The 22,919-nt window shown below is 39.5% G+C and overlaps 1 protein-coding gene across 3 annotated transcripts in view; it reads left to right on the forward strand.

Annotated features, from left to right (window-relative positions):
* Positions 1–22,919, forward strand: part of LOC108108489 (ecdysone-induced protein 75B, isoforms C/D) — a 106,427-nt gene that overhangs the window by 47,491 nt on the left and 36,017 nt on the right. For 2 of the 3 annotated variants that reach the window (XM_017216544.2, XM_041818165.1), the window contains one exon: positions 15,495–15,583. In XM_017216544.2, the coding sequence (XP_017072033.1) occupies positions 15,495–15,583 (89 nt within the window). Of the gene's footprint in view, positions 1–8,466; positions 9,542–15,494; positions 15,584–22,919 lie in introns of those variants that run through there. The other variant, XM_041818164.1, reaches the window with a different exon arrangement.

The raw sequence follows: 22,919 nt of genomic DNA on the forward strand, positions 1-22,919 counted from the left end.
TGAGATATCAATCTGTGTGTGCGCTGTTTTTTATGTCGAGGTCTGCGGCAGCTGTCAGCCTATTGACCAAAAAGTGGTTTGATCAAATAATGCGGTTTGATCGGTTTCCTTTCGGCTCGTTGGCTGATTCCCCACGATTCGATTTGGTCAAGTGGCGAAAGCTTAGCGCCCAAAGAATAGAGAATCGATAGAGAAGAATGGAAAAAATTGAATGGAATTCTACGTCAAGATCTTTCGTTAGTAGGCTTTAAGTTTGTTATGTTGTTAGCTGATGGAAGTTTCTTGAAATTTTAAGATCATAAAATACAAAGTTTATCTTACTTTGGATTAAAATTGCATTTGTATTTAGGAATGTCTTAATAATAATGCAAACGTTTAGGTAGATCACTTTTACTAGCTTTCTGTAATATTTACTAATATTTCTTATCGTAATTATATATTAATACAAATATCTTTGTTTAAGTCTTTATCCTTTCCATCTGAATTAGTACATTCGGTCCATCTTTTATACTTGATATACTTCCACTTTTGTTACCCAAGCCATTCATAAATCATCTACCGCTAGAGTCATATTCTTTGGGCGTCTTGGCCATATTTCAACCCTCCGGTGGGCCATTAGGCATCTGTGGTTCTCTGTTACTAACTATCCCCGTATCTATCCCAATCAACTACCGTTCGAATCTATCTGTCTATCGGTTGCAAAGCCATAATTCAAGGCCTGTTCAAGCGCTTATTACCAGTCCGACCAAGTGCAAATTGCCAATTAAACAGAAGTACTGGAAAATGCGGATAGATAGATGGATACAGCAGTGGGAAAACTAAGTAAGATAGCCCGGGTTAAGGTTTTGTGTCTCTGGCATAATCATAGAAAGCACGTGCGGCAATTACCAATTTTCGCAAAACATGGCCAAAAGTGCATTCAACTTGGCCAACTGTGCGCATGCGTGGCCCGCGCAAGAGCGAGAGGCAGCGAGACAAGTCAATAAACTGCGCAGCTTATCAGACAAACTAAGCACGATCGGAGAGGGGTAGGGGGCGCAGAACTAAAACTGCAGCTGCGGAGTGTGAATTCAAATGCTGTTAGTTTGGCTATTTTCCCACCAAATCGTAGCTTGCAGCTAGAATTGGGATGGTAATTTAGTCTAACTTAAAAATTAAGCAGTACCTTACCTTAACAAATGTTTAAAGACTTTTATTTATTAAGTAGTTTTGAAAACAAAGCATCATTAATATATAATTTTTATCTCAAAAACTTAAGAAATAATTTTAAGTTCTTCGAAATTTCTTTGCTTTAAAATATTGGCATCTAAATTAAATAAACAATTTCTAAGCTTTGTTACAGTATTATTTAATCAGAGTAAAGTAATTCCGAAATTTTTTTAAAATTAAATTATTGTAGTAATTTTAATAAATCTTTGGTATCTTACAAAAATGGTTACCTAAACTCCTTTGTAAAAACTGAAATATAAATTTTCGCCATTTCTCGAATATTAAACAGATCAACTCTCTTTCGTTTGGCATTACTGGAGTGCGAATAACCCTCAATAACAGTTACAAAACTGTAAGCAGTCGTAAAGCCATCCCCCCACCCACTCCCCTTTTTTCCTTAGTTTCAATGTATGCGTGCGTATCTGTGTGTAGAGTCAATGCACGCAACTAGGCATAGATACGAATGCGAATGCGAAAGCCACGGCGACCAAAGAAGAATGTGCAAGAAAGAAAAAATTGCACACAAGACGTACGGTTGGGAAAGAGAAGGGGGGAATGGGTGAGAAAGAGACGGAGGGAGGGAGAGTGCATTGCACTGCCCGAAGGGTTAAAGACCCTCAATGAGCGATCCGCTGCGAGTGGAAAAATCCAAAGATCCACACACACACACACAGACAGCAGCGAAAATCTGTGCAGCGGGAAAGCAAAAGTGCAGCCTCCCCATAGAAAGACATAAAAAAAGAGAAGAAACAAGAAAAAGTAAAAGAAAAACAAAACGAATCCAAACGAAACGAACCTACATCAACATCGCAGGAAAGTGGATGGATGATATGAGGGGCATGGGGGTTCGTAGCAATCTCAGCCTCAGTGCAGTGGCTTTGAACTTCACACAGATTCAGCTCTCTCTTTCGCTCACCGAACGTGCTATCTCTTTTCCTGGCGCTCTTCGATGTCTGCTATAATACTCTATAAATGAACAGTACTATAAGTATTACCAGAACTATGTATGGGGGACACGAGATGCAGAACTAAGGTTATCATAGAAAAGAAGATACAAATACTTTGCATACTACGGCTACTTTTGAGAAAAGGTGTCAAACCACTTTTGGGCTCCACTGCCTTATATGTTATCAAGCTTAATTGCAGAACCAAAATTCCAAAAATAAACCATGCCAACTTGATGTCCCTAATGAGATCATGTATATTAATGTATATAATATCAATATTTTGCAAAAAAAATAATATAAAAGGTCGTGAAATTAGCAACAAAATAATAATTGGATAATAAATATTTAGTTAATATATTTATCTATTACCCTAACAAAAAGGGTATTTCAAATGTCAATGCTTGAACGGCAATTTTCGCTGTCTTGTTGGTAAGTCTAGCTATCGATGTTGCTGGCTTTGTGTGTATGTGGCTGTGTGTGTGTCGGTTTTATATTTTTTTCAATGTCGAGTTCACTTTTTAAAGCGGGGCATGAGCGTTGCTATTGGGATAGATCATTGAACGTTCAATGCGCCTTGATTGAAGCGAGTCGAGGCTCGAGTTTGAGTTGAGTTGAGTGATCATCGCCTCGCATCGGATCGGATCGCTCAAGTGGAGGCGTCTGCTCCAAGGCACTTTTGATTAATTCTCACTGCAACCCACACCCCAGCTCGCCGATAAGAGAATGCGTTTCCTGCCCTTGCATGTCAGCGAATAATAACAATGGGAAATGGAAAATGGGAAAAGCTGAGGCGAGTCGTGGCGGCATTAGAAAAACAACCGAAAAGAACCGACTGGAGTTGTTCGAGAAGTAGATAAACCACAAGAAGCAGCAGAAGATGGTGTCTAGAAACGAGTTCAAGTACAATGCCAGAACGAGAAAAGAACAGGGAGGGAGTGGAAAAACTATACAGGATTTAATGGGGAAATGGAAAATGCTGTGGAGCATCCAGCCGTGGAGCATTTTCTGGAAATTTCCTTGAAGCGACAACCAGGAAAACCCCAAGATCAGGTTAAATGGAAAACTCGAGTTGCAGTCGGAAGATCTCTGGATCTTGTATAAATATTATCGTAATACATGCACTTACTTACTTATAGATATAGATAGATATCTATAAATTATTTAACATTAATTACCTAAAAAAACCATTTCTTTCTTCTATTCAAAATGTTTTCCTCTAGTTCAATATCCTCAAAAGGTTGACCCCACGACCTTCCTCTTAACCTTCGCATAGTATTCATAGTTTTTAGATACTTTGCGTATCCATACACTTTTTGTTCCTTTGATATTTTTGGCACTCGGCACTAATTGTTTATGCAGCAAACAAAAACCTATAACTATTGTTGGGTTCGTGCAAACAAGAGGAAGTGGCAGCGAAATGGAGGAAAGCAGTTCAATAGACTGAGACCAGGCCATGGTCAAGATGTGTGGCTGTTTTGGTTCAGAATTTGGCAGTTCCCAACAGGCGATAAAAAATACAAGTATGTACGCATGGGCGAAAATTCCAACGACCTTGGCTAATAAAAAAGCGTGGGCAGGGAAAGCTTTGCATAGATTATGTAACTGTACCCGAACTATCAGCTGTCGAGGACCTTGAAAACCGTTATCGAATCTTAACCTTTTGCAAAAACTACGAAAATACAGCGAGTCCGGAATAAATAGAAATCAACTGCTGATAAGCACACCTGTTCACCCCCTGCCTCTTTTCCACCCACATCCTCTGACTTGTTCTAATAGCTATTTTTATCAGAAAGAGCAGAGTCAACAAATGTGGGACTGAGGCAAGAATTAGTATGGGAATTCTGAATACTCTTTAAATAAAATTAATCTGTATTTCACCGATTTTTAGGTTCTAGCACTTCTGAATTCTGATTACCCTCAAATCTCTAGCGGTTTTTAATCTCATAAAAAACGTTCGAAAAGTATGCAGTGATTACTGATACAAGGATCTTAAATTACAGTTACAGCTTAGGTAAAACTAAACTAAATTAAACTTAAATACATTAATTTAGAAATGTGAAAACTTAGGCGGAAATTATAACACCCTCCTTTTAAAGGGAAGTTAAAAAAGTGACGCGGGGGAACAAAGCGCATTGAAAGAGACAGGGATAGCCAGTGGAAGGGGGACGGACATATAGGAACAGAGATAACAAAACTCTGGGCCGAGGAATTTGTGCTGCTGACCTTCATTTTGGTTTCGAAGCTGATAACAAAGGCTCACCGATAAGAGACTAACTGTCACTGCCTTTTCCATCGGTGTGTGTGTGTGAGGGTTTATTATTATTATTTAAGTTTGTGCTGGCTGGTTACGTCGATAAGGCGCATGTTGTTCCACTGTACTCGTAATTCTCACACACGCACACACCCGATCTGCGATTAGTTTCCATTATGGCATAGGCATTGCCCCAAAACTATTATGTATTACGGCCATTATCTGTTTCACACACGAGGGTGGGGCTCTTCAGGGGGAAGTACTGTACTTACAGGGGTTTACCTGGTAATCGGGACGGTTTCCGCACGGGAAACTGTCTGCGAAAGCGAAAAAATAGTGAAATATTATATGATCCAGGCGATTAGATTTTTTATTACCCAATGATATTTTATACGGGGCTTTGAAGAACCTTGTACAGGATTTATAAGCAAAACTATAAAGTGTATGAATAATATTGTCATTATCAAAAGTGATCTATATTTAAAGTGCCAGCTGATTGTGATATTTTATAGGTAATCACATTACCTCTTCATTACTCACTATTTAGATTCTAAGTTCATTCTAGTTTCCACTACTTATACTTTCATTAAGTAAAGGTAAGGCCGAACTAATTCAGAACCTAAAATAATTAACAAACTTTTTCACAGTTCTTAATGGTTTCTTATTCCAACTGACACTTTTGCCAGCCTAATTTTTCTCCTCGTCGATTCCAATCGCGAAATGTTCCCCTGTCTCAAGTGGGGGCAACCTTCAGAATACATATCGTGCATATTTTCGGCTCGTTCTCGTGCCGATCGCCCCCTTTGCCATGACATCATGAACAGGCCCAAAAATTATGCGTAATCAACGACACAATCCTACCAGAACAACAATGCCGGAAAAAAGAAGCCACGCAAAAAAATTAAATTGCTCGAGTACGAAAAATCACAAAAAAGAGCTAAACCGAAAAAAGAATGACAACAAAAACAACAACACTAGTTTCCACTACACACATTTTCAATGCGTAAGCCGCAAAATGGTTGGCCTTCAAATTGACCGAGTTCATGAACGCGGACCGACGGACTCACGCACCTTCTCATTGTGCGTTAATTATATAGATACAGATACTCAAACACATAGATAAACCAAAGAGCAATAGACAGATAGACAGACAGACATTCGGGGGGTTACGCAATCCGAAACTGGTTTCGGAGTTCTAAAATCTACTTGCCCAAATTGTTAACAACTTATCGGGGAAGTTTTTATTTTATTTTATCTTTTTTTTCGTTTGATCTTATTTACTTTACTCCCTATGGCAAGCTCGAGTTTTTTTGGCAAATTAAATACACAAGGAAAAATGTATAAAAGAGTCGTTCAACTTGATCAGGGGAGTTCGGTTAGCAAGGGGAATGGGGTACGCAAAGAGTAGCACGGAAGCCTTCAACCGCTCGTCAACCGATTACCAATTGTCAATGATTATTATACCACAATAAAATAAGTAAAATAATATAAATTTGATGCCACACACTGAGCCATTTCTCTGCCATGTGCGTGCGGCCCTCATTCTCAATTTATCGGTCAATTGTACGCCGTATGCCGTTCTGCGTTGGCCGGAGAGTTGAAGGCGAGACTGCGTCAGGGACACTTCTTTATCGGAGTACTTTGATCCAGCTGTCGTGACTAAGTGACTAAGTAACTGCCAGCCAGGCCTCATATGCCATATACTCTCGTACTGATAAACGGAATGAAATTCGCAACATAAAACGGGAGAGCGACGAGATACAACTCTGGACGAGATGGGATCGGATGGGATGGTATGGGATTGTAGGGGGGAGAAAGCCAATGACATTTCCAAGGAGTTCACTCGCCCCACGATCGCGAGCAGTGATCGCTGGCAAGATCATGACATGGCGAAACTCTTTGGAAATTGGCAGAAAAAATAAAGTTATGAGAAATGCGGGTGGAAAGGCTTAAACAAGGGATCGTGGAATAAGCCATGTTTTTGGTTGGATATAATTTTCTATACCTTCACTTTGACATCTTGCTACCTTTTACCTTTCAAGCTAACAACACTCATTGCTATCATCACAATTTTGTTTCACTAAAAAGAAGGCCTGTGCCTTACATTAAAGAAAACCCAAAATTCAGTCAGTCGGGCATTCCCGAATTGCAGATAAGAAAATGTATATTTTTATGACCAGACACGTTATTATTAATAACCTCTTGAGGACTAATAAAGGAAAATACCATCTCCCGAATGCCGATAATAATAAATTTTTTCGGAGAGTTCACCCTCATTGAACTTGACCCCCACTTGAACCCCGGGATGAGATCGCCTCGGAGGTTCCACTTTCGTTTTGTCTGCCCCATCATATACAATATGAATACAGACTCGAACTCACGGATCCGGGGACTTGACTCTCGAGCTGCCTTGGACTGTTGTCATTATTGAAATTGCATTAATAAGGAAGTTCAATGTTTATTTTTGTTTGGGTCTGCCGGCTGAAGGAAAATGTGCTTTTATTGTTATTATGTCGCTCGAGTTTCTGATTACGGAGTCCGGTGGGCGATCAACGTCAGCAAACCAATGCGAAAGTGATCGAAGAGCAGAGGCCTTATAGTAATAAGAGACTTGATCCAAGGATGATGGAGATGGGTGGGGAAACCAGAAACAAATGATCCACATTTGAGTTTGAAAAAGAGAAGTCTGGGAAATTCTAGGTGACTTTGTTTTTAGTACAAATTCAGTATGATTTTCTGAATATATATATTTTTTTTTTAATCTTGGTTCAGGAATCTAATAATTGTACGCAAAGTTTTTTATCTCATTTCCAATTTTCAAGAAGACAATTTAAAAGTGCTAAAGATCTGCTTAATAGAATTTCCTCCCCCAAATACAAATGGTGTTAAAGACGTTGTCAATTCCATTCAATAAACAGGAGTATTAACAGCTAATTTAGCCAAACAATTTCCACATTTCCCACAGAAATACCCCCATAAAGACTAAGAAAATAAGAATATATTTCTGTTTTTGTTTGGAGAAAAACATGTCGTCTATTCCGAAAAGAAAAACAAAACCCTCCCGCCTGCCTAGGAAAATTTGTTGAATTTTCCCCCTCCGAACAAATGTGCCGAAAAGTTGAAAATTGAAAACAAGGAAAACTCAGTCAGTCAAAGATTATTTTTAGAACGGCCGAGTGAGACGTCGGATGTCTAGCCTTGAATGGGTCAAATGTGTGGGTGGTGGGCTTGTAGGGGTTATCGGGGGTCTCCTTATTTAACCACACGTGGCTCAGCGATTCAGGAAATAAATTTAGCATTGACCTAGGCGAAGTTTTTATTCAGCATTCAGTGGGGTTTATTGCCTCTTGGCCGTGTAAATATTTGATTTACATGTTTTCCGCCCAGTGTCAACGACTGAGAGTCAACGATCCTATCCCGCGGCTCCGAACTTTTCATTATTGTGAGTGATATAATTTTTAATTGCATGTAATTTCATAAATTTTCACTCCGCCGAAGTTTTATTGAACTCCATCAAGGGGAGGGGATGGATGTGGATATGTGGAGAGAGAATGAACAGCTCTCTTTGACTCTCTTATCGAGCGACATGTGTTTCTCTCACAGCTGTTGTTCACCCTCACTGGCTCTTACCACTACTGATACTGAGTTTATGCGGGGTCTAGTTGGGGAAATCAGTTCATAATTTAAGGTATGAAAACTATATTTCGAAATAGAGAATAAGCTGTGTACTTCAAAAATGTGATAGTTTTAAAATATTGAACAAACTTCTTTGTACCTTCTGCATATCCTAACATAATTCGGAACTACGGATACAATTTGAATTAGGCCTCGCATAAACGCGGTATCTGTGGGATCGAGTGCTCTTGCTCGCACTCGCTTGGTGGATGGGCAGCACATGTTTCAAGTGCCAGAGAGTGGGAAGCGGAGAGCGCTCTCATTGCCCTCTCTCTCACTCTCTATCGCCGCCGACGTCGACGTTCGCTCTCAGGGTCGGCTGGCCGAAAAAACTGAACAAGATCCGACGCGAATGTTGATTTTCCTTTCATTGACTAACTGCCACTCGCAACGCGTAGATCGTCGGCTCTCTGCCTCGTTCCGTTCCGTTTCGATTGATCCATTTCGCGAGTCGCGAGTTTTTAGCAGTGTAGTGAATTCTCCGTGAAAAGGATAACCAAAAGTGAATAATACCTTTTCTCAATAGTTTTTAAAAGTGTTAAGAAAACATGAAAACTTCGCCCGAGTAGGGTACTAATAAGATACAAAGTTTCAATGCAAAGGATAAAATAATATCTTACCAAGTGCTTCAAAAACCAAAACTATGCCTAAGGCTGGAAATTTAAATTAAAAAATATAAATTAATTATTCTGAAAAATTCCCTCAAAAGTGTTGATAAAATCCCCAAACAAAATGTTAATGTCCGCGGACAGTTCAGATAGCGCCAAGACCTCTGTGATCTGCAGCACAATGAGTGTCAATATGATAGCCCCGCCCGCACCAGAACAGCCCAGCACCACAGCACCACCTATTTTGGGGGTCACTGGTCGTTCTCACCTGGAAAACGCACTTAATCTACCGCCGAATACCAGTGTTTCGGCGTATTACCAGCACAACAGCAAGTTGGGCCTGGGACACACTTTCAAAACGGAATTCGGGAGCCTGGAAGCACCTGTCACAGATCTGGATACTGTGCCACCCACAGGTGTGACCATGGCGAGTTCTTCGAATTCTCCAAATTCTCCTGTCAAGCTGCCCCACAGCAGTGTAATCTTCGTAAGCAAATCGAATGCCGTTAGCACCACCGATGTTGGACCAAGTGTGGTGGTGAAACAGCAACAACAACAACAACAGCAGCAACTACAGCCGCAAATGCTCCAGCATTTTGAGTCCCTGCCCCACCATCCACAACAGCAACAACACCAGCCGCAGCAGCAGCAACCACATCACCTTCAGCACCACCCACACCCACAAGCGATGTTTCCTCACGGGTTTCCGCAGCCCAATCTGCACCACCCGGGTGGTATTATGGTAGTGCCAGCAGATTCGCGACCCCAAACTCCGGAATACATCAAGTCCTACCCAGTTATGGATACAACTGTGGCCAGTTCGATAAAGGGAGAACCAGAGCTCAATATAGGTGAGTTTTATGGGATAGAGATATAGGATATGTGATATGAAAACTGAAACTGAAATCTTAAAAATGTATTAAAAATATTTAATTACATAATAGTCGGAAATAAATAAGACTCTAAACTAAGAAGACAAATAGAATCACAAGTCGTATCTTCTTGATCAGAATTGGCAACTATTTTGGCCAATAAGAAAACCGTATCGATCTCATAAAATAAGCAATCATATGATTTGCTTCCGTTTTAGACAAAATATAAACCTTGAAAACCAAAAGTATGCAAACCATAAAACGCCGGTATAAATATCTCAAAAATGATATATGTATGTATGGGCGGATTTTGAGTGAAAATCCGATCTGCTGTTTACTGATCTGATTTGATTTTTGACCTTCCCCCGCCAATTAGCATTAGGCTTATTGGCCTGCTAAGGCGGAAATTCGCGAGGTGGCGCCCCGATATAATTGCTGTGACGTCACACGTACCGCAATCGTGTGACCATCATTATCAATGTAATTATCATTATCAGCGCGATGATCGCCGTTTAGTCAGTCAGTTTCAGTCATCAAGGTCGTTCCGCATCCGAAATGATTTTCTGTTTTAGCTTCGAGTTCAAGTAAGTTCAATTAACTTGAACGCGCTTGGCGCTCACCACATTTCGGTTTTTCTCATTTTATATAATTTTATTTTTATTTATTTGTTGTTTAACCGAAAATATAACTGTACCAATGCCAGGCTTTTGTTTTATGACTAAAGGAAGTTAATGCACTTATGAGCAACCGGTTCAAGTCCGTCCTAAAGACTTCGGATCATATTGGATCGGATCGTATAGGGGCAATTGCAGTTCAAGCGATGAGTCAAGGTAGTTCTTCCTATAGAGGGTAACTGGTTGAAAGTGGTTTTTATTTCTCTTATTGGGGGGCTAATCTGTGGATTCCAATAAAACTCGTCGAGGGAACCTTGGGCAACAGAAATGGTCGTTCTAGGGTCTGGGATCTGGGTGTTGCCAAGGTGTTTATAGAGGAATATTCGGATAGGGAAATGGGAATGAGCTGAAGGATAGTCTTAATATTATCTAACACATAAAAATGTATTAATTCAAAACTTGATTGCTTAGCCAATTATATTTACTACTAAAAATCTTAATAACTATCATGATGTGATCATTAAGAAAACGCCAAAAAAAATCACTTTTATAAACTATCTCCATATTGACGGATTAAACCGAAATACCTATTCAATTGCATTTCACACTTAGTGGCCTGACAGGCAAATCGAAAGTGAAAACCAAAACAATATTTATATGTGTCTCGATTATGTCTCCAATTTCCAATCCCCCACCCATTGCTCACCTACTCCCGCCGTTGCCATTATTTGCTTCACTTGCCAAAAGTGTGTGTGTTTTCCCCATGCCACCGATATTTATTTATGCGTTTGTGTGTTGGCATTGCATTTCACTACCAAGTGAAAAACTGGGCGAAAGAGATGGAGCGATGACAAAGTCGGTTTCCAAGTTCATTGCTACCCTGTGGATCGCGGATCGCTGGATCGCTGGATCGTTGGATTTCTTTTCGCATTCGCAAATGAATTTCTTGCTGTTTTGGTTTCGACCAGGTCGATGTGCATCCGTTTGCCAAGTTTCGCATTTCAATTGCCGCCAAACGAAAGTGAAAAGCCAACTGCAGCTTGACTTGGGCAAAGTCAGAGCCAAATTCGCTTTTCACCAAGGCGACTGTTACTGCGACTGAGCATGCGCGGCCAATTTACGGGCAAAAAAAAACCGGGTCTAAGCCTCTTTGACATTTTTACATAGCAGCGGGTTAATGACTCCACCAGGCCTCCACCTCTCCTGCGACCACCCCTCGGATAAATGTCGGTGAAAGTCAAGCTGCAACGCTACAATTGTCCAAAAGAAAAGTTCGCCTTGCCATTGCTCTTCGCAATTTATTTGTCTTTTGCTTTATTTTGTATTTTCTTTCTTCGGTTTTCGCGCGGCGCTTTTCGATTTTCGTAGGCGGCTCTTGAACTTTTGCTCACTTGGAAAGTTTACTCAATTCGACTTTTATTTCGTTTTTCATTTGATTTTCGTCCGATCGTGTTTATTTTTATTGGCACAATTATTTGTGCATTTTAGAAATTTATTAAGCGGCCAAAGACCTGAAAGTGAAAACCATCGGCGAATCGAAAGTAACAAATTTTGTGTTTCTTATTGCAATTTATTGGTGGGCAAAGTTTTGTTTGGGAATTTCAGTTTTGGGTACTTTTACTTTTCGCTAATTGATTGGGACAACTCAGTTGGGAAAATTTTGTAGAGGGTTTCTGTCAATATGGCTTATTAAATTAATTAAAAACAACATCATGTGCCATAAGAAGATCTGGCACAGACTCATATTCCCCTTATTAATAACATTTAAAAATCCACATGACACATGAACATTTATTGCAAAAAGTAAACGTTCCCACGCCTCGATCAGTAACCCCCGAAAAAGTTCAATAATTTTATGAGTCCCTCGAAAAGTGCAAGGCCCTCCAAAGAAAAGCAAAACAAACTCAAAGAGCAATGCACTCGAAATTCAAAAAATTCTGTTTCATTGAGAGGTCATTAATTTCATATTCCCGCCAAAAGTTGAGTCCCATTGCATAATCGAAATTTTAGGCAGCAGTTGTTAATTCAATGAACTCCCAGCGAAGGTGACTAAAAAACGCGCCCACTTTACAAGGTGTATCCCTCATATACCTTTTTTTTTTCGTTGACCTCAGTTGCGTTTTTTGAACTTGACAAAAATGTTGAATAAAATTGTTGTATTCTTGACTTGATTAAACGATACATTGAACTGGCGCTAAAATAAAAAGCAACTGAAAAACCTGTCCGAACATTTCCGCATCGAAGTTTGTAGGCAGAGCGAGAACGCTTCTCTCGCCCCCTCTCTGTTGCTCCTGCACGCGCGAAACTTTTATTGATTGAGCGAGAAAGAGAGGGCGCGAGAGCAGCAAAAATTTCAATGTCAAATTTTAATTTAGTAGTCTTTTTTTCTTTTTGACTCACACAGAACATTGCCAATATGGCAATATCTCCCTCTCGTTCTCTTAGCGATCCTCCCTCTCGCTCGCTCTTGTGTTAATAAATATTTTGAGTAGTCGAAAATTTGATTGTGTTTGTGTACTCTTCGAGGGTGTGTTTGTGAGGGGAGCTGCCATTTGTTTGGCTTATTTCTAGTATTTCAGATAGTGCCCGTTCCACCTCTTCGCAGACACCCCCAAAACCCCCGCCCCTTTTCCTTAACCACGCGTGTGTGTGTGCGTGTGAAGTGAATGAAACTTTCAAGGTCGCCTCAGCATGCTTTCCTGCGTAAGTGTGTGTATGAGCAGTGCGTATTAGATAATTCCCATAGATTTGGCAGCCAGATTATTCGGTTAGCTAGAATCTCACAGACAGGGAAATATTGTTTGGAAAAGATTTATTTTTTGTTTTATACTAAAATGATTAGTTTAATAGCGTATTTAATGTTATTTCTACTGAAATATTTAAGAAGAAGATAATAATATTTCAAGGGAAACAGAATTTCTTATATGCTTGACTCACATTCTATGTTAAGGTCAAAAAATTAAAAACCCATGATGCCCCATAAAATTTGAATAAAAACCCAAAGATAAAACACATTAAAAAGGCTCTCTTCTGTCAGCCTTATTCATGGCCCAGCAAACAAACTAACTAATCGCTAAACAATAGTTTTGTGAATTTTAAGATACTTCGCAAAAGCAGCCGACTGAGTATCTTTATCACGACAAACTATCAACAACAATCGCCTGTAAGCACCTTCCTCATATGGCCTATTATTACACCGAAAGAAAACAGAATAATATTTATCAGGCTATTACACGTGTCGCCGATTAGCGAATGCCAACAGTTCCCAAGGCGATGAGACAGCGATAGAGATGGAGAAAGAGAGGGGCAGTGGGGTTAGGGATATAGACAGTGATAGGGAGGGGGCAGACTGAGAGGCCTCTCAACTGACCTTGCCGCCGTTGTTTATAGAACACAATTTGGTAATCCATGAGCGAATCTATTACAAAGGCAAGTTCTTGCCAAAAAAACCTATATTTATATAAATCACAAAGCCAATGACGTAAGCCAAACGATTCCGAATGGGTTCCGAATTAGGAAAAAAAGAGAGAGACAGTGTCGGTGTTCGAGGGAGATGGGAACAGAACCTGGCATTCTTTATTCTCTCAACGCCCCCAATGAAATATTTTTAAATGTGTGCCACGAAATTCCCCGAAAAAAAAACATCACAAAGGAAACCCGAAAAACAAGAATAATATTTTATTAAATAAAGACAAATTTCTGTTCTTTTTTTCAAGTTCAAGTATATATGTTTGCAGTGATTGTTTTTCTTTCTATTTGATTTTCTCCTCTGATAAGAACTTCAATTACGATCTACAGCTGGTTTTGTATCTGTATCTATAAGAGGCACTGGCGAATGCGATGTTTTGCTTCCTAGTTGTGAGTCTAGTCAGATACAAGTGATTGATTAATTATCTTTTGGAAATATAAGATTCGATTTCTGATGCTACCCAAATAGTTTTTTTGTTTTCGATGATGTCAATAGATATTAATAAACGCTCTTGAACTTTAAATGTTAATTGGGAGAATTAACAGATATTTACTGATCCATCAACTTGCTTCGCATAATTTTACCATAAAAACCTAATTACTTGGCTAACGTTGAAAGTAGACCAACTACACTCTCTTGGTGGATCACTCATATATCTGCATATATAGTTATGTATCTATCAGACTGGAAACTCGAAGCGAACTCAGTCAGTGGCGTGCGAAAGATCAGTGAAACACACCACCCCTTTTCCTCTTGGCAGCCTGTTTTATTGTTGTTGTTTTTGCTGTTTGGTGGCAATGCAAAAGTGCAACGATCGACAGTGCGAAATGTCAGTGAACTTGTCGGCATTGCAACCATATAGTTGTGTGAGTCTGGCACAGAAATAGCAAAAAGCAGATACAGATACAAGTTGCTCATGATCGCGGTGATCGTGATCGTGATGATGATGATGGCCATGGCAGCGTGAAGATCATGAACATTGTTTGCCATTTACAATTGTTTACAAAGCGTGGCGTGTCTGATTCGTAAAGGAAAAGAGGAAGTTCAAAAAGAGAGATGGAGATATGTAAAAGAGAAAGAGAAGGGTAGCAACTAAGAAGATATTCTGCCACTGAGAGAAAGACTTTCTTTGGAGCTTCCTCAACATGTAGAAAGAATCAAAGCAAAACCTGTTTGAGGAAAGTCTTTCACTCAGTTGCAAGAACTTGTTTCCTTCCAAAAGAAAGTCTTTCTCCTCCGCTCTTTCTCGTGTTCTTGTGCTCTCCCTTGTTTACTTTCTTCTGGTTTGGTAGCCTTTTTTATTTCTTGTTTACCTGTCGGTGAAAGTTACGTAACATTTCTTTGGCCAAGAACGAGCTCAAGTTCAGCAACAAGTTTCTTGTTGTTGTTGTCTCGCACATTTTGTTTTACTGCTTTCTTCGTCTTTGGTATTGCGCTGCTTTTGTTTGAAGAAAGTATTACGTGCGATCTTAAGGGGGACTTTCTTCTGATTTGTTTTTGGTTTTCGATTATGAAATGGAAGTGATAATGAAAGTTGTTGATGGTTTTTTGCCTTAAGCTGATAAATAGGTTTTTGATTTTTATTACTTTGCCATCTAACTTGTTGTTGGGAAACTAACAAGATATAATGTATTGTCAATGACAATGAAATAAGGTTAACTTTATATATAACTGTTCCTATTCTTCCACAATGTTAAATAATTTTGAAAATATTTCAACTATGGTGAAATTCTTTTTCCCACTGCTGATAACTTGAACCCTTCAACCCTTGTTACCCCCTAGATTTCATCAATATCCTTAATGCTATTTTCTGGTTATTAATCTTCAAATTGGCATCTTTTCTTTGCAGAATTCGATGGCACAACGGTGCTGTGTCGCGTTTGCGGGGACAAGGCCTCCGGTTTCCATTACGGCGTGCATTCCTGCGAGGGTTGCAAGGTAAGTTAGTGCATCTATACATGCATACGAATATCCTTTAAGGGCCAGAGGGGTTGTCGATGCCGCGGGGGTGGCAATACAAAAGTGTGCTCGCCACGTGCAACTTGATGCCCAACCACCAACTGCTCGTCTGACATTGAACTCTGTTGACCTCATTGGCAGGGCAAAAAAAGGGATCAGGAATTACTTCAGCAGGGTTGTTTTTCAGCAAGAGCAACAGCAACAGGGCCTTGCCCTTCACAAAAACCTGCGTCGTCGTCTGGCGAATTGTCCTTGCATTAAATTGCGTCGCAATAAAATAAATCAAAATGTACAACAAACCCAATCCTGGGCAAAGCAAATGAGACACAAAAAAACTGAAAAATAAACTAAAGCAACCACCAAACCAGAACGAAACCTTCAGTGCCTTTGTGGATGATTCTTTTCATTCTGCACTGCAAAATCAAATTAGGGATCAATGCAATACGATGATAATTGTATTTGAAGAAGAGGGCATCTGTTCAATATTGTTTGATCAATTTTCCGATTTTGTGGAACTTAAAAGACAATTACATTCTCATTGTGATATAACAAAGGTATTAAATCAGACTCAAAAGGTTTAGATATTAAAAAACAAATTTAGAAAAAGGTATTATTAAAATATCCTTTAAGCCACTTGCCCCCTTAATAGGTATCGAGTATTTTTTTTCAGTGTTTTCCTCGGCTCCTGCTGCTTTTTAAAGCCTGCGTTGCCGCCCTTTGTCGTCTGTGACATTGAAAATGCCGGCAAGTTCATTCGCCCAAAGAGCTGAACCTCTGGCCAGAGTCCAGTGATCGTTCCAGTGATTGTTCTCCTCTTCCAGAGATGAGTGTCTCGCTTGAGAAAATCGCAATCAGCCCAAGCTTTCCCCGAGGATCACGATAGGATCGTGTCACGCAACCATCACCACATCCATTCTGCACAACCTTGGCAAAGTAGTTTGCCCTATTCCCTTATATTCGCCGGCGCACTCGGAGTTTGAGGAGCGAGTCGGGTTTAATGTCTCAATGACGTCCTTGAATTGGGTTAACAGCCAGTCGAGGTTCGTTCTCGTTCTGGCTCTCTCTTACCATCCGCCATCCCTTTCTTTTCGTCTGGCCCTTGGCGGTCCATGTATTTGTTTTTGCATTTAAGCTGTCTGCGCGTCTGAAATTTCAAACGTTGCAGAAATTTTAGCACAGTGATCGCAAAGATGTTAAAATTTTAAAAAATCGGCTTTTGGATTTTCAAAAAATAGATACCCTTAGATGTGAAACCCCTTGAAATTTTTTAATGATTAAAATTTGGCAAATGACCACTGTATGTCCACACAAAACTGGAATCGATCTGCAAAGGAAGAAGCAGAAGTTCATTGACTTTGAACCAGTTTCTTTTTGGCTTTTCAAGTTTCTTGGAACTTCTTTTGTTGTGTGCTAATTTATATGTTTATTATGTGAATGTAAATATATGTTTAGCTGAATAGGTAGGCCTAAAATTTGTGTTTCCTTCGCGCTTTTTTGAAGTTCAAGGTTAGGCCAGAGTTAGGCCATCTCTCGTTCTCGCTTGCTCACGCACACACTACTCCCATCCCGCTCGCTCCCTTTGAGGAAGCGAGTTTCGCATATTGCTCATACGCCGCGTGTCTCATTTTGGCTGATATTTCCGCCCTGGCCATTTGTGGCCACGATTTCTGAGTGGCCTGCCTACCTGATCTGCTCGATGGACCTTCGTCTTGTCTATTGACCTCTATTTCAGAGACAGATTCTTGGGTTTTATGCTTTTTTTATTTTTGCTTTAGATCTTTTCTGCGTTTCGAGCTTGACGAATGACTTCATTCGCTTGCCAACTGACTCACTTCAACACTTGGCAACTGAAGCTCTGTTCGAAACTCGTTCTTGCTCGTATTTAATAGTTTTAGTGCCGCTTAAGGGTTCTACGCGCTGATTAATTATGGCGGAAAAGGTTTGACAAAAAACTAGTTGGATATTTATAGAACTTTTAGGCTCACTATATGCGATTTTTCACGGTGGAAGCTTAAATGGTTATATTAATTTAAGACTTTAGTTATATTATATTTTCTGCAAGAACTTTAAACTGCGTGTTATTATCTTCACAAATCTTCACAAAGGAAGGAGGAAGAATATTTTCTAAAGTCTCTAAATGTTTTGTAGTTTCGATTTTATTCAAAATATGTTTGGTTATAATAATTGAAATGCTAACTCCGGAAATAAAAACATAAAAATTACACCAAATTAATCGTTTGAGATATTAAAAATAAAGGTAAAATTAATTGCTTCCTTGATAGTTACTAATTCTTAAAGTAGTTGTTGGAAAAAATGACTTTTTTCTAAACAACTATCAAAATAGTTTATCCATGACTCACATCTCAACTCACATTAACCCCCTCCATTATCCTTAACCCAACTAGTTTGTGTCTTTCACACATTTGTTGCCTGCTGCCTTAATGACCCAATTTCCCGATTTCGTAACTAAAAAATTGTAGAGGACAGGTGATATTATTTTGTTGTTTTTTTTCGAGGGACCACTACGAAGGAGCATGCAAAGCGGAGACGAAGAGGAATAGTCAAATAGATGTTAATTTTCAATAAAATGCCGGGGGACTCTTCTTTGTGGTCAGCTTTCTTTATTTCTGATTCTGGAACTATTATCTAACGTGTTTGTTATTCTTTTCACATTATTTAGCATATTTATTTATTTACGCACACACTTGCATACATTATTTTTTGTTATTTTCTTTCTTTTTTCACTGCTGCTCGGTGTGGCTCTCTTCTTTTTGTACTCTTTTTTTCATTTCGCTTCGGCAGTTGTTGTTTATGCTTCGTGTAGTTTTTCGTGCCAGTATGTGTGTGAGTGGCGCTGCAGTGGTGTGCGTGCAGCAAATGTGAATGAACTCGTTCAATGTCAAAGCAGAAACAGAAGCAGCGTACGCAGCATAGGCCACAAGAAAGCAGCAGAGGGAGAGGAGGAGAAGGCGAAAAGAGAGCGTTACTCTCGCGCTCTCTTTTTGGGCTCTCAGTTTTTTCATTGCAGTTTATAAAGAGCGAGAACAATGTTTTACTATATTTTCCTTGATTTGTGGCCAAAAATAATATAGAATTTAAACAAAAATGTATAATTAACCTTATTAACATTTTCAATGTACATATTATTTGTTTTACTCCCCTCCCTTTTCCTACTACATCCATCTATCCCCGTCACCTTTCATAGACCCTAACCTGCATCAATTTTAGAGCACTCAGTAGATAATGATTGTAGTATGAACAAACACCAACTGCACTTGATAATCTCAAAGAAAGAAAAGCAAAGAAAGACGGTAGAAAAATAAACTCCCAAAATAAACAAAAAAATACATTTTGGGCTGGATTTATCAGTGGGGAAAACATACTATACACCCATATTTGCGCCATTCCCGAGATTTTATCATGGGAGACCTCAATTCCCAGTTTGCTTTCGAGGTTTTCCACTTGCCTGCACTTCAAATTGGAAAACCAAAAGGAAAAGCCAGGAAAAACTAGAGAGAGAGCGATAGCTCAAAAGAGAGCAGTGAATGTTGGGCTAGGACACACAAACACACAACTACACTTACACACAGAGACACAAAGGTTAATGCTCTGAAATGCACTTGAACGACTGACTGCAGTCGCTGTCGACGGTGGCTGAGGCGTTAGCAGCGGCGCAGCGTTGCATGAAATTGTCTAGGCGTGTGAGTGAGTGTATGTGTGAGTGAGCATGAGGTGTGGCAGAGGGGTGAGAAAAGTGAGAAAAGATAGGAGAAAGAAGAGGGGGAGCAAATGGGGGTGGGAGACACTATTCGGTCGTATTTAGGTTGTGTATCTCAAGGGAAAATTCTAGAAAATGCATTTCCTTTTCGATTGGGTCTCAAAATACAAAATAGAAAAATATTTAAAATTAGCTCACTTTAAAATAGGCAATGAAACAAATTAATGTTTTTAGTACAAAAAATACAGAAATGTTAAAAATTACATTTTGGCAATAAATAATAAAATGACTAAAAAATTGTCATAGTGTCATGTTTTTTAAAAGAAGGAAACTTTTATGATAATGCAAACATACAATAGTATGTGCTTCCTATTTCCTGAGTGTCAACATTTATCACCAAAATTGTGAATAATAATATACAGTATACTGTAGTAGTCATTTTTGTGTTTGAAAATGTAATATGGGCTAGCTTTATAATTTATTCCTTTATTTATTTTGTTGCCTTCTCAACCGGATAACTGTGCTAAAATTGAGCTCTAGTTTTCCCACTCATTTCCATTTTACAACTAGCCAAACAAACACAGCACGCACACACTCACGCAGAAGTCGCAATGCAAAAACACTCTCCCACTCTCTTTTTCGCTCTCTTTCGCTTACGCATCGCTAGTGACGTTTTCTGCCTTTCTGCTTTTCTGCCCACAAACAGTTCAATGCACCTTGCAAAAATTGGGTCAACAACCTCAGCCTATTTGGGTTACAGGCCAGCGCATCGAAAGCGTTTGCTTGTGCTAGATAGCTAGATGTGTAATCAGATTATCAGCAGATTGGCACTAAATGTCTTGTTCTTTTTTTACTAGACATATCTTTGAAAAGTCTTTTAATGTTTAAAATTGAGTAAGAAAATCTAATCCAATGCTTCATAATAAACTTAGTTTATGCAAAAATGAACAAAAAATGTTGCTTGCAGATCTCCAAAATGCATTTTACATAGAATACATATATATTTTACATTTTTTCTACACATACTTTTAGCGCCACCTGGTGTTAGGTGTCTTGCTTACGATCGAGTAGTGTGCTTTTTCTCAAGCACACAAGTATGCAACGAAATATTGTAGATTGATAGCTCTTGTAGCAAGAAGCTTTTGAGAGTGGCTAAATAGAGCATGAGTATGAAAAAGCTTAAATAAAAATAAATTCAAAATTAAATTCAACTTAGTAAAGATAAACTTAGTATAAAAATATTATTTTGTAATAATTAAAGATTTTCAGAAGAATAATTAAAATATGTTTACCGAAATAGACATAAAAAGCTCGTCAAAAAATTTCAGGACAAGGTTCTCCAAATATTCAAAATAACGAGCATAACACACATTTCCTTCTAAAAACATTATGCAATACGGCCATAAAGCTTCCAAGAACACAGAGGCACACTTAAAAGAGCCATTAAAATGCAAATGACTAATTATTCCACTAGTAAATATGCTTTTCTGCTCAGCCAAGGCCAAATCGAATTCGTTTATTTGTTCCAGCGACTGAGTAATTAGTGCTAAGAGCAGAATCAAATGGCGAGCAAATTTATGGCGCTGCCACGCCCACCTCGGACGGCCTTTTGAGTTTTGGCCTTATCTTATGTGGGCAAAGAGAACGTGCAACAGCAACGGCAGCTGCAACTGCAACGGCAACTGCAACTGCAACAGCCACTGCAGCCACTCTACTAGCAATGCTAAATTCCATTTTTTTTCCTTTCTGTTACGAGCGATAGTAAAATGTGTTCAAATGTGCATGTGTATGTGTGTGTGCTTGTGTTGAGGGGCTGAGCAAATATATGGATATATATACATATATGTATACCTGAACCACCCCCGAAGCTGAGGGACAGCAGCCACTTTTGCTGACCCAGTTAAAAGTCATTCGCCCCGACTCTCGAGCCACGTGCCACTTTGCTCCCCCGCCATCAGCTTTTGGCTCCAGCTCGCAAAAGACTTTGCTTTCATTCGAGGTTACTTACCCCTTTTTCCAAGGGGGTGCTGTTTGACTTGCGGCTTAGCTTGTTTCACTTTTCCACAGCTGCTGCTGCTGCTTCCGCTGTTGCTACTGCTGATGGGCCAAAATATTGTGTTTGTTTAGACTGCTGTTTGTGGAGCCAAAAGGGGGGAGCTTGTGCGAAGGGTTGTTGCGAGGGTTCAAGGGTTGTCTCATTCCACGGCTAATTGAAAAGATGAAATATTGGGCAGAACTTTTCGACTTATTAAAATTTCGGCAAATTAAATATTTTCTGTTAAATAATGACTTGTTCTTGGGAATTCTACAGCTGGCATTTCATTTAAATATTTTAGGCACACAAATGGAAATAATAAATGACTTTGGTATGTTCTTGTTGGGCATTAATTTATTTCTTTAATTTAATTTTTGGTCTTCTTTAGTTTTCCGCAGCATCAAAAAAATATTTTTCTGCTTTTCCCACACTTAAATACTCAAATTAAGTACAAAAAAACTATCTTATGTAACCTCTTCCCATCTGATGTCACATTTCGCCAGCTTTGCTTTGCTTTTTGTTTGGGTTTTCCTCAGGCCGCTCAACATGTTGCACATGCTGTTGCTTTCTCTTTCTCCGCTGCAATCTAGCTGGAAATTTCCCAGTTGGTTGGCAACATTCTAGAACACTCACACTAGAAGAGCACAGCAGAAATACAGAACGTCAACGAACTTGCAACAAACGCAACGAGTTTTTCTGATGCTTTGCTTTATTTTTGCTTGCTGTTTGAGCAATGAAAGTACCGCAACTCGCAGAGCGAGATGGAGAGACCGTGTGGAAGAGGGAGAAAGGCTGAATAGTTGCAGCAAAGTGCATTGACTCTGCTTTCTTTGCCAAGCCAAAACGTTGACGTCAGCCCGGGTTGAATGCACTTTGGCGCGAGGAAAAACCCGAGCTATCCGAGACACGAACCCAAAACTGCCGAGTCGATCACATGTTGCAAGTCGCTTCTAGATGTTGCCACTGCAACAGGGCAGCAAAGGCAGCAAGACAGCAGCTCGGCAGCAACATCAGCGGCTAGAGAGTTCAATGTGCCAATGTTTGGCGGCTGCACCTTGGCTATAATTGTCTTATGTCATAAGTCAAAAAACCGTCTGACATTTTGCCGTTGACAGTTTTATGCTGTTTCTCGCTGCTCGCTCCGTTTTCGCCTTGACTTGGCCAATAATTAAGAGCGAATTATTTATGTGGCCTGTGCGGCAGCGGGGCGTGCCATCTTGGCCAGGATAGTCGGCGTGGCGTGGGAATGGCTCACGATTCGTTAATTGCCTGCCAAGGGAATCGTTCTTTTGGGCCCAGCAATTAAGTTTAAGGGAGCCCAACACGGTTGGTACGAGTTAATTTGCTTGTTTAATTGAACTTTTGGCATGGGAAATTTGGCTTGAAAATGATTGGTATTTAGACTTTAGGGTTGGTCCAAATGGAGCTTAGTATGTCACATGACTTTTTATTTAAAGTGTGAGTCCATTTTACGATCTTGTTCTGCAGAAGTCAATGGGAGACTATGTAATATTTGCATTTATTTGTCTAAGTTAGAAATGGCTTTAATGGTAAGATCTCTA

This window comes from Drosophila eugracilis, unplaced genomic scaffold (genome assembly GCF_018153835.1).
Source record: "Drosophila eugracilis isolate 14026-0451.02 unplaced genomic scaffold, ASM1815383v1 contig_2154, whole genome shotgun sequence".
Classification (NCBI taxonomy): Eukaryota; Metazoa; Arthropoda; class Insecta; order Diptera; family Drosophilidae; genus Drosophila; species Drosophila eugracilis.